The sequence below is a fragment of the Arvicola amphibius genome, chromosome 1 (assembly GCF_903992535.2).
Source record: "Arvicola amphibius chromosome 1, mArvAmp1.2, whole genome shotgun sequence".
NCBI classification, from domain to species: domain Eukaryota; kingdom Metazoa; phylum Chordata; class Mammalia; order Rodentia; family Cricetidae; genus Arvicola; species Arvicola amphibius.
In genome coordinates this window covers 71,212,294-71,225,076 of record NC_052047.1, presented here as the reverse complement: position 1 = coordinate 71,225,076, position 12,783 = coordinate 71,212,294, and the positions used below count along the sequence as shown (strand labels likewise).

At 46.6% G+C, this 12,783-nt stretch overlaps 1 protein-coding gene across 1 annotated transcript in view; it reads right to left on the bottom strand.

The window, feature by feature from the left end:
- Window positions 1-12,783, bottom strand: part of Adcy1 (adenylate cyclase 1) — a 116,395-nt gene that overhangs the window by 78,434 nt on the left and 25,178 nt on the right. Inside the window, exon 3 of the mRNA XM_038310528.1 lies at window positions 6,847-6,965. Coding sequence (XP_038166456.1) covers window positions 6,847-6,965 — 119 coding nt within the window. The remainder of the gene's footprint in view (window positions 1-6,846; window positions 6,966-12,783) is intronic.

Here is a 12,783-nt window from a genome sequence, read left to right as displayed (position 1 = left end):
CCTAGCATCTTTTAGACTTCGAGTCCACTTCCCCTCCCCCTGCTGGGATTTCGTGTGGCTTGAGGCTGTGCAGGTCTTGCTGTGGTGTCACAGTCTGAGTTCAATTGGGCATCAGTCCTGTTGCGCCTGGAAAACGGCTGTTTCCTCCTGATCCCCCACCCACACTCATCTGAAGTGTTATTGACTTGCCGGCTGCTCACTAAGGGCTAGCTATGCTGGACAGGTGCTTGGGATGGACCATAAACAGGAGATTCCAATAAATATCTCTGCCCTCAGGATTCTTTCTGGCCAGGGGAAGGGGACATTTGAAATATGTCAAGGCATTTCATTTATCTGTGTTGGAAACACACGAGGAGATGGCTGAGGAGCCCGTCCTGCCAGCTATGAGTGGACCGGCTTTGCCTGGTGAGAAGAGAGCAGGGCGCTAAGGAGCCACGGAGCGAATGGGGCTCCTGCGGAGGGGCAGTGCTGCTGCTCCCGTGTCCCGGAGGACACAGAATTCTCTTTTTACTCCAGCCTTTGAACGTACCTTCCTGCTGGCTTCATCTCACTCAAGATTCTAGATAGCCCTCTCTCTCCTGTTGCTTCCAGATTCTGCCTGCATCCCTGGCTGACATCACTTTGACCAGGATATGCCTTGGTGTGGGTCTCTGAGTTTATCTACTTTAAAACACATCAAGCTTCTGGGATAAATAGATTAATATGGTGGGGGATGTTGTTGTTGTTTTAAGGAATATTTTTAGTCATTGTTCTTTCAAAGGTCCTGTCATTTTCCCTTGTCTAGGGAATCTCAACACGTGTGTGTTGATAAGCCTCACAGTGCTCTGAAACCCTTCCTATTTCTCCATTTTCCCCCACCCTCCTGCTGCCTGGCAACGCTCCTGGCTCTACCATTAAGCTCTCTTATTCTCCTGCTGCCTGCTCAAGTCAGCCGCTGAACCCCTCCAGAAAATGTTCACTTCACTTGTATATCTTAAATTTAGAAGTTCTATTTGATTTGGTTATTTTTAAAAAGTCTGCACTGTTGGTATCCTCTGTTTGGTGAGGAAACATCGCCATGGCGTCCTTTAATTGCACAGACAGTTTGTTCTTTGAACACATTTAAAATCGCTGACTTCAAGTGTTCATCTAAGAATCCCAATGTCTAGGCTTCCTTGGGGGCAGTTTCTGCTGACTGCTTGTTTTGCTCATGTATGAGCCATACATTCTTTTTGCAGCATATCCCATATATTTGAGAGCACAAGACAGCAACTCTAGAAATGAGTCTCACCCATCCCCATCTGAGGGCCCCAGTTACGACTGGTTTGGATGCTCTTTGGGGATCTGCGAACTAATTCTGCATAGGCTTGGTCTTCTGAAATTCCCACCTTTGCACAGGACCCCATGTTCATTCAGTGCCCAGCTGTCCCTTTCATTGTTTCCAGTCACATTCCTGCCTGCCTCAACTGTCACCACTGCTGGAAGCAGCTGCAATGCTGAAGGTTCACCCCGGGCTGTTTCCAACAAAGGCGCTGAGCTGCTGAGGCTGTGGCTGAGGCAGGGCTGAGTCAGGGCTGCTGGCAAAGGCCAATGAGAGGGCTTCCCTGGGAATCCCCAGGTCAGCCTACCCTGACAATTCTGACAGCAGAGCTTTGAAGGGGCACATTCTCAGCCTCCAGAGGCTGTGGAACTAAGGAGAAAGAGCGGGGGATGGGTGCTGAAGCCAGAGAGTCCCAGTCTTGATGCCCAGCGGTTTCTCCCAAGGACACACTCCTGGGTGATTGCAGGAGTTTGATGAATCACCAAGCTGGATCTAATTCCAGTTACTCCTGCGCTTGCCGCTATGAAATCATTGCCAAAAACAATGTCATAGAACTCAGCCCATTTTTCTTTCTAGGATTTTATACATTTCAGGTTCTAATCAATTTTAGTTGAGTGTGTATATGGTATCAGATGAAGGCCCAATTTCCTTGTTCCATGTGTGGATGTTTGGCTTTTTGAGCACTGTCTACTGAGGATAATCCTTCCCTTATTTCACGTTTGCCACTCTTGAGGACTGGTTGGGTACATGTCGTCTGGGTTCCTTATTCTATTTCATCCTGTCTAAGTTTTTGTTTTCATGCCATACCGTTTCAATCATGACAGCTTTGTGGTATAATTTGTAGTCAAGAAATCCAGTGCTTTTAGATCAGAAAACAAAGTATGATTTACTCCTCTCTAATTCATTGGGATTTTTTATGTGACCTTGTGTGTTCTGTGATAGAGAAAGAGTCACAGGCACTTGAGAAGAATGTAGATTCTACTGTTGAGTGGGATGGTCCGGTCTGTTTCATCTACTGGCACCAAATCTACAGTGTTATCATCGTCTTCCTCTCTCTCTTTACCCATCTGTCTGAACGCTCTGCTTATCATCAGAGAAAGTGGATTACTATTGATTTGACGGACAACTCCCCTTTCAGGTCTACGGATGCTTGCTTTGCATATTTCAGTGTTCTTGTGTTGGGTGTGTGCTTTTATGACTGTTATTGTAAACTGGCTCCTCAACCATGATGAAATGCCATCTCTTCTGACCATGTTGGCATGAGTGTACTTGAGCTGATGAGGGCAAGGCCACCCTTGCTCTCCCCTGGTTCTCGTTCACACAGACGCTCTTCTCCACCTCGTCCCCTCCAGCTGGAGGTGCTTCCTCATGAAGCAAGCTTCCTGCACACGAGGTACAGTAAGACTGCTCGGTCATTGGTTTGACTTGTGTCTGTTTGACCGATGATGTTCCCATCAACCATTCTGTCTTTTGAGTGATGGGGGATTTTACCCCAGCTACATATAGAGTACTGATGGAGAAGGGCTCACACTGCCTCTTGGGCCAGTGGACCTTTTGTTTGCATTCTCTTATGTGTTCAGCTGCTGTTTGTTGGTTTTCTGGATTAGAATGCTGCAATTATTTTCTCTTTTTTTTGTTTCGGTTAACTTCTTGATATCATACTGCTCTTCAGTCACCCAGAAGAAAATGTACATTTTAACACCTCTTCCATAATCTGCTCGCCACAATTTACATGTACTTGTATCGCATATTATTTTCCCATTACAGTTATTTAAAAACCTCTGACTTTAAACTTTTTCACATTTGTTTACCTGTTGTGTCACATGTTTGCCTGTCTACCACAAGTTTCTGGGGGCCTGCAGCACCTCTGGTCTATGGAGTTTCTGCCATGTGCTTTAAATATTTGGAATATGTCACTTACACTCTCTGCCCTGCACGGTTTCTGCCTAAAGATCCACAGACAACCTGATGGGGATTCTGTTATTTACAGGAAGGCACTTCCTGCTGCTGTTTTCAAAATTCTCACTTTGCCTCAACTGTACAGAATTTTACCATGTAAATTTCTTTAAGTTCATCTGTATATATTTGGTGTCATATATGTTTCCTATTTCTGGAAGCCCATTTCTGTCTCCAAATGTCTATCAGAAAAGATTTTATAAAAGCTTTATGGTCTGGAAAGTGATGGGGACAAACCTTTAATCTGATTTCAAGGAAAATCAGGGCTACACAGAGAAACTCTGTCTTTAAAAGAGGGGGAAGAAAGAAAAAGAACAAACAACAAAAGCTTTGGTCCCCTCTACCACTCTTCTCCTTCCCTATGTGCTTTGGTCCAACGCTGGCGTCTCAAGTCCCCTTAACCTTCCTCCATTCCTTCCCATTCTCTTTCCTCTTTCTGACCCTCTGCCTGGTACTTCCCAGGGACCTGTCTTCCAGTTCACCAATCTTTTTTTTCTGCCTGAGTCCCTATTCTCTAGGGAATTTTATATTCGGTCGCTACGGTCTTAAGCTTTCTGACTTTGTACTCCTTGGTGCTTCTATTTCCTTGCTGAAATTCTCATTTTCCTCGTGCACAATTCTTTTCTATCTTCATGAGAGCTATTTTTATTCTCTTGTGAAGCAATCCATGTAAGTGCATTTTCTCAGAAGTGTGTCTGCAGGTCTACCTTCCTCCTTTGTTTGGGACGCCTTTGCTTGTCTCTTCTTTCCCAACCTTTAGAGAGCAGTCTCACAAAAGAGAGCAACCACATCACTTATTCTAGTCAAGACGCTCTCTGTGTCCCCAGTAGGCAGCTGTGGGTCCATTCTGTCCTGAGCAGGGGACACATGCATGAGAGCTGTGGCATTTTCCAGCTCAAACTCCACCTGTTTTCCCAGCAAACCAAGACTATGTTAGACCTCTTGGAAATTGAGGACTGAACTGCAGATGCCGGTTGTTTGGGCAGCCCCAGAGCAGCTGGGGAACTGGTCACACTGATGAAGTTTCTCCCTCCCAGCATGTGGATAGGAGAAGGGGAGGATGGAGGAGAACTTGAGGGAACAGGATAATCGAAATGGGGGAACGACAGAGACGGAGAGCAAGGAAAGAGTTATCTTGATTGAGGGAGCCATTATGGGACTAGCAAGAAACCTGGCACTAGAGAAATTCCCAGGAATCCACAAGGATGACCCCAGCTAAAACCCTAAGCAATAGTGGAGAGGGTGCCTGAACTGGCCTTGCCCTGTAGTCAGATTGATGAACATCTTAAATGTCACCATAGAACCTTCATCCAGCAGCTGGTGGAAGCAGAGGCAGAGACCCACAGCGAAGCACTGGGCTGAGTTCCCAGAGTCCAGTCGAAGAGTGGGAGGAGTGAGAATTTGAACAAAAAGGTCAAGACCATGATGGGAATACCCATTGAAACAGCTTACCTAAGCTAATGGGAGCTCACCAACTCTGGCCTGACAGGGAAGGAAACAACAGAAAACAAAACTAGTCCCTCTGAATGTGGGTGACAGTTATATGGCTGGAGCAGACTGAGAGGCCGCTGGCAGTGGGACCAGGATTAATCCCTACTGCTTGTACTGGCGTTTTAGAACTCATTCTCTTTGGATGGACACCTTGCTCAACCTAGATATAGTAGGGAGGGCCTTGGTCCTTCCTTAAAGCAATGTGCCTTACCCTCTCCGAGGAGTATATGGGGGTGGGGTGGGAGGAAAGTAGAGGGAATGGGAGGAGGGGAGGGAGTGAGAACTGGGATTGGTATATAAAATGAAAAAAGATAGTTTTTCTAAATAAAACAAAAACAAAAACAAAAGACAGTTTTATGTCAACTTGACCCAAGCTAATGCCATCTGAGAGGAGGGAATCTCAACTAAGAAAATGATCCCAATAAGATGGAGCTACAGGCATGCCTGTAGGGCATTTTCCAAATTAGTGATTAAAGGGGAAGGTCCAACCCTTCGTGGGTAGAGCCACTCTTGGGCTGTGGTCTTGGTTGAGCAAGCCATGGGGAGCAGGCCAGTAAGCAGCGCCTCTCCACGGCCTCGGCATCAGCTCCTTGCCCTGACTTCCTTCAGTGATGGATTACATGGTGGAGGTGTAAGGCAAACAAACCCTATCCTCCACAACTAGCTTTTGGGCATGGCGTTCATCACAGTGATAGAAACTTAACTAAGACACGGGGAGGCTGCAAAGCTAGTTTGTGTATTTGTTTATCTCTGCTCTGTTGAGCAAGCAGAAGGCTAAGGCTGCCTACTCCCTCAAGTTACCAGAAGGCTCTCAACTGTGCCACCCAGGTTCTGGTGGCCAGCGCGCCTCCAGGGCAAGCCGCTGGGGTACTGAATTCTGTCTCTTCCTTCTAACAAGGAGCAGCAGGTGCGATAAGGGAAGTACATCAAATGTGAATGGCAGCTAATCCTGCGTCCAGCCCTCCACCCCCTACCCAGGGCATCCTGCACATTCGTTTCACATGGCTGAATCTCAATTTCCTGATTCCCACAAGGCAGGCAGTGATGCCAGCTGCTCACGGGAGGGAGAGGATAGCAAACAGCCAGGAACTGAGCCAGGAGCGTCTGAGTCCTAATTCTGGGGCCATCAGAGTTCACATGCTGGCTCTGTGGCTACTCTCCAAACAGCTGGGCCCCCATTCCACACCACTTCAGCATCCTCCTCTGCGGGAGGGAGGAAGGCACTTGTCCCTAGAAAACCACACAACAACAGGGAGCGAAAGAATTCACAGGTATGCACAGAGTAAGAGCTGTGAGCTGATTAGCCACAGGCGCTCTGTACCTTGATGCGTTCACACGCCTTAACTAATCTGGGATGAGCAGGCCTGTGCTCTTACGTTTGTAAGAGAGTTTTTCAGCATGGTTTTGTGTCTTCAGGGGGCACCAAAACCCAGAAGGGTACAGAAGAAGTGAAGAGAAAGTGCTGTGTGTCCACCCCAACTTCCCAGTGCCATTCACAAGGTGGCAATCCCAAACAGCACGCTAAGACAGACGGTTTCAACAGAATCGCTCTAAGCAGGCAAGCAAACTTCAGCCAACGTATCACACACATTGGTTCACATGGAAGGCTCGGGTTCCTGTCCTGTAAAATACAAACAACACTTCCGACCTCTTAGGGGTGATGAGAAGAAGAAAGAGAAGGGTAAGACCCCCATCTCGAGAAACACTCCGCCATGATTCAGAAATGGAGAATCACCAGTCCACGATTAAAAAAAAAAAAAAAAAAAAAAAAAAAACCACTCTTTGGACGAAGTTCTGTCTCCCTGTCAATGTAGGAAGTGTGAGTACTGGCAGAAGAAATGTGAAAGAAAACTGGCATATGCCACCTAAGAAGCCACAGCCTCCTCTACATGGGACCAGCTTCCTTGTTGGACACCCACCCATCGCTTCTCAACCATATTGCTTCTCTCCCCCTAAACTACAGAGATATTCTAGTTCCTCTGTCCTCCTCCTCCTCCTCTCTCCCTCCCCACCTCTTCATTCACTTCCCAGCTCCTCTATCCCCACCCCAAACACACCTTATCACCCTCCCAGTAAGCTGCTGAACGTGCCATTCCTACCTCACGTTGTCATGCCTCTGGATGTAAATCTTGTGGAAAATCCTCTCAGGGGGCTTTAGGAAGTCTTCCTTCATCTCCATGGCGACATTCCGGGGCAAGAGGCTCATGAGCAGCCGCTCCTGAGTAGGAGAAACATCATTTGTTAGACAGCAAGGACATCCCCCATTCCTGCTAGCCCAGGAGAGACACTGTTAAGTGCGGGTGGGGGGGGGGGTCCACGGAACCTGCTCAGGCAAGCCAGCACACGTCCAGGCCTGCAGGCACTGCCCAGACCCTGGAGTCCCATGGACCGATACTCAAACATGGACTTCCACGGAGCAAGCAATTGACTCCAGAAGCCTAAGCCAGCACAGATGGGCCTTACCTCACAGACACGTTTCCAAGCCCTCTTCCAACCTACACCTTGAGCACCTTCTCCTACCAAGACCCCACTAGGTCCCCTTCCCTTCCCTCTACTGGTCCAACAGGATCCAGAAATAGTCCTTAAGACTGGTCTATATAAAGTCTGACCCCTTGTTACAGGAAGATAAAGCCTCAGAGACAAGCTGACCCTTTCTCTTGGCCATTGTCTTCTCATGCCTCCCTGATCTGTGTAGGGTAAGCATTTTCTTTCTCTCCCCAAGAGAAAAGAATGAGCGTATGGTTTGTTTTGAAGGGACGAAGCACCCTGGCGAACCCACCAGCACCCTCCCTGGCTTTGGATTCCTGTCTGTGAGCTGGCCTCTGTCTCTCACCTTCCAGATGTGACCTGCCCTGATCTCAGCCCCAGCTTGTTCTGACCCGCCAGGCCTGTGCTGCTGTGTGCTGGATCTGAAGTGTAAAGGCCCCCTTTTTCCTCAGGCCTCTCAAGCCCTATCCCATGTTGCCTTGCAAAGGAAGACCAAGAAAAAGGTCTTTAAATCACAAGAATGGGGAAGAACAATCTGTGACTGTGGAAGACAAGGTTGAGGGAGGAGGCTCAATCCCTGCTCTGACTGGCTGCAGGCTTTTCTGCAGACCCCTGACTCCTCCAGTCTGGCCCAGTGTCCTGGCCATCCTCCTTCTGGGGAGCTGTAGCAGTCATGCCATGGGGTGCATTCCTTCCCTGACAATCTCTGAGTCTGTCCTGGACCACGGCCTACGGTGACTATGAGAGACCACATCTCTGACTATAGGCAACTGCAACCCTGGTGACTTTCTCAAGGACCTAAGCCTCTGTGTCCACAGAGACTATCAGGGCAATAGCTAAGAGGCAGCCACAGTCCCTGAGAGCCTAAAGATTCCAGGAAGTAATGTAAGAGTCCCGCCCTTCTGTTGCACACAATAGACAGTATTGAATTTGCATAGCTCATCCTATGAATACAGAGCACAATGGGTACACTGGGAAAACCCCGGAAAGCTGCTAATACAAGCAAGCTTAAGTTAGGTGAAAGGAAGAAAACCAGGTGCATCACTGGAGGATGATTAGGGCTAATCTGTGCATCTGAGGGAAGCCACCAGGGTCCTGACCCAACACCACATGTATAAGCACGGTCTAGTGTTGTCTAGAAACCTACCCGCAGCAGCCCCACACCAGCCCACACCAGTTCCCATGCATCTCCTTGCTGATGGACCCAGACACAGACAGGTAGGCTGGAGAAGGCAGGATCACCTGTTTACAAGTTGGGTCACAAAGAAAGAGGACACTGCCCAGGCTACTCTCGGGGACAGAAAGGCGTCTTGCTTAGAGAACAGAAGGCAGAGCATGATGAGGAGTCGTCAGGTCCCTTCCTACACTACAGCCCTCTAGGGGTGCAGCCAAAGATGTGGCAGCTGCCAGTCACCAACTGGGCTGGCTTGAAAGGAACCTCTGGGGGTCATATTCATTGGTATGTCAGAAAGTAACAATACACCAATCTTGGACCTTCCGGAGATCCAAAAGCACAGGCCAAGTGGGAACACAGATAACAAGCACACTCAGAAGGCTATGGGAAAGGCTCCCCAAAAGGGAAGATTCTGTTCTCTTCGGGGCACCCCAGAGGCATGGGGGGAAATGGAGGACTCCTTGAGCTGACGACGCAGAGGCAGGCTGCTTGCTCACATTCACTCCCTTCTTTCACAGTTAACCCTCTCCCACATCCCCCCCTAAAAGTCCCACAACACTCTCACCACAAACCCACAGGGAGGCCTTAGACCACTATTATGCTGCCTGCAGTTGCTGCCAGTACAGACTTGCAGGCCGAAGGACTGGAGCAGTCAGACACAGGGATACCGCCCTCCAGGGAACTGGGTGGACCAGGGCCACGCGTGTCAACCAAGAGGGAAGGAAGAGAGAAAAGCTGCTGGACCCAGCACACGGCCTCTAGCATGGAACCGTGAAACCCTTCACACAGGACGCTGAGCCATGGCATGGTGGCCGCAAGAAGTAATTTTGGCCGTCAGTGGCCATTTGATTGTCCCTGTTACACCTGCTCCGCTGCTCGCATTATTTTCACCAGGATTTTTGGCTGCCAGGGTTTTCCAACCTCCCAAGCAGCTAGATGTGGACAAGTAGATATAATTCTGACTCAGAATAAAAACTTCAGAACACAAACTGATGGAGCACAGACTAATGCAGCCGCTGTGGGAATCAGTGTGGATGTTCCTCAGAATGTTAAAAATTGATCTATCATATGATCTAGTTAGACAACTCCCGGGTCTCTTCTCCTACTACAAAGACACTTGCCCACCCTTGCTCGCTGTTGCTGTATTCCCAAGAGACAGGAAATGGAAAGCCCAGATTCCCATCAACTAGTGAATGGGCGATGAAAACGCCGCACAGATACACAATGGAATGCTATTCAGCTGTAAAGAAAAACGAAATTACGAACTTCTCAGACAAATCTATGGAGCTGGAAATAACCACTCGGAGCGAAGGAACAGAGACTCAGAAAGGCAAATGCCATATGTTCTCTCTCCTATGGAGATGCTAGCTGCAAACCTTTAGATATGTGCATTTAAACTGAAATATCTACAGAAGTAAAAATAAAAATGGTAAGGGCCCACGGTGGTAGGTTTCAAGGGCGGGGCGGGGAGAGAACTAAGGTGGCAAAAGGGAGGAAGGAGAATAATGGAGCAGGAAGGATTAAAGGGTGGGGGAGGGTCAGGAGACGAGGGAGTCTACAGAGGTATAACAGGAAAGCCCTTTGAAAAAGCCATAGGGAACTATACTCTGTAGGAGTTTCCTAAAATATACACACATACAAGAATAGTTTAAAGGGAGTTCCCCATAACAGGGAGAAAATATATCATAGGCTGTCCAATAAAAAGCCCAGTGCCAGCTCTAGGATACCTCTTTTTGGGGACAATGAGGTTCCATAGATGCCCCCAAACACTATAGGCTAATGCCCTTGTTTTTGGTTAACCTCCAGAACTTGATGGTGACACCCCAGTGCTGAAGATCGCACACACGTGAGTCACAGAACATGGAGAAATCAATACATTTCTGAAATGAGAGCTTCATCCTCCATGCAGCCAGGGGAGAAAGGCAATCTCACCTGGCTTTGAACCCTGAAAGATATGATAATGACTGGCCTGGCATGATACACCCACTGGTTCAATAGTGGCATGAATGTCCTGGGAGTAACCAACCATTTTTTTTTTTTTTTTTTTTTTTGCTTGGAATGAAGTCCTGCTTCACAAGACAAAACTCATATCTGGTACCATGAAGTAGGCCAAGAATCTGTGACTAGTAGATCAGTCTCTAGGGTAGAGCTTATTGCTATTTGCTAAATGAAAATAGAATTAAACTGCCCCCTAAGTACTTATTTTCATACTCATAGATTAGTGCATCTCTCAGCCTTCATCACAGAAGGCTATCTTTCCAGCATATGGTTATTATTACAGAGATTCATAACTGGTCAGCATGCAAGACTAAGAGACTGCAAAATTCTCAGGCCTAAATGAGACATCTATATCACCCCCTTCCTCTCAAGTTGGTGGCGATCATTAAGAGGAGGCAGAAAGACAGCAGAACCAGAAGGAGCGGAAGACTGCAAAGAAATCGTGTTTTCTGAACATGGGGTGTTACACACACGGACTCACAAGGGCTATGACTGCATACACAAGACCTACACAGATCAAGCAACCAAATCCCAGCATGGATAGAAGAGGGACCTATGAAGTCCCACCCTTAGCTGAGGGACTATTGGCAATTGATGGCTGCTGGAGAGCAAGAGTCAATTTTCTTCAGGGATGTGGACTGAAGACTACCCATGTTTCAGAAGACAGCCCCACCCCTATACACATGCCAGCTGCACCGGACTCAGCGCATTTAAAACAAAAGCAAAAACAAATACAAAAAAGGGGAAATACTGGTGAGGGGGCTAGGGGAGGAATTGAAGATAAAATAATGAAATTAATAATTTACTTTTTTAAAACATAAAAATCAAAATTGGAAAGCAATAGAGGAAAGACACATTGATCTCTGGCCTCCACATGCACACGCACAGGTGTGTGCAGTACACACGCACACACAGGTATGTGCAGTACACACGCACACACATACACATGCCATAAGCACACAATAAAAATGAAAAGAGATGGATAGAATCCTTACCAAGAGGCAAGCAATTTCCAACCCATAAACGAACTGCATTTCCTACCAAATGAAATCTAATCCGAGAATGAGATGCTAGTTCAGTACTAAAATATCAGTGCTATACTGGGATAAGAAAGAAAATAGCAGATTGTACTGATAAAGGAAACAATGAAATGTAGCTCTTACCTACGGTGAAAATCTTTATAAAGGAGAAGCCAAAAACTTCCTCATATTGACAAAGGAAAGCCCCAGAAAGCCTACAGTTCACACCACACTTAATGGGAGAACTTCAGACGCTTCCACCGAAACAAGGAATCGGGCAGTGACTCTCATTACTTGCATCTGACGTCACACCTGGCAAGCTAGTCAGCATGGGGAGGTAAGAAAAGGATAGAAGAAGGAGCACCAGTATATGGTGGTCTCATCTATAAAAACAGAACCAATACGCCTAGGACAAATAACCAATGTCAAAGAGTCACATAGGCAAACCAAGCTTCAAGAACCTCCCACATTTCCACACAGTAACAATGAACACGTGCACACATACCACTTACAAGTGCTCAAAAGGAAAATCTCACGATGTAAAGCTAATAAAGTTTGTATTCTGAAAATCAAGGCTCTGAGTAAAGAATCAAAGAAGAGCTAAGTAAATGGAGTCACAATCTTCACTCCTTAAGGGAAGACTCAACCCTGTAAGGATGCAAATTCTCTCTAGACGACAGTACCAATGCTGTCAAAAGCCAAGCGATGTTTACAGGAGACAAAGGCGAGATCATTCCAAAACTGGTAGGGATAACAAAAGGAAAGTAACTGCTGACATTTGAAAAAAGACCAAAAAATAGAATCAGTTAGTCTACCCAATCCCAAGACTTACTACAAAGAAAGAATACTCAAGATAAAGTCCAGGAAAGAATGAATACTGATGATGATGTAATAAAGTCCAAGATCCAGAAGTGAACAAGTATACCGAGATTATGTTTACAAAAATCCAAAAGATAATGTTTTTAATAAACCGCAAAGCAGCCATCCCATAACCAAGAAAGTGCCCTCATACCTTGTTTAAATATCACCTTGAAATACATGTCACAGGTTTATCTATTAATTCTAAAACTGAAAGTCTGTTGGAAAAACAGAGACAACCTTCAGGAATCAGGGCTAAGCTCAGAGTTCTTAGACTTGACTTAGAACAATAAAAGAAAAGAAACTTTGATCGAGTCAAGAACTTGAATGGGCCAGAAAACAAGGAAAAAATGATAAATTAATATTATCAAAAGGTAAAACGTTTGCTCACTAGCAAAACAAAACAAAAGTCTCTTGAGATGATGAGAAGACAAGCCACAGTCTAAGAGAAAATATTTGCAAGTCACACGTCTAGTGAAGGACCAGTATGCAGCCCATTT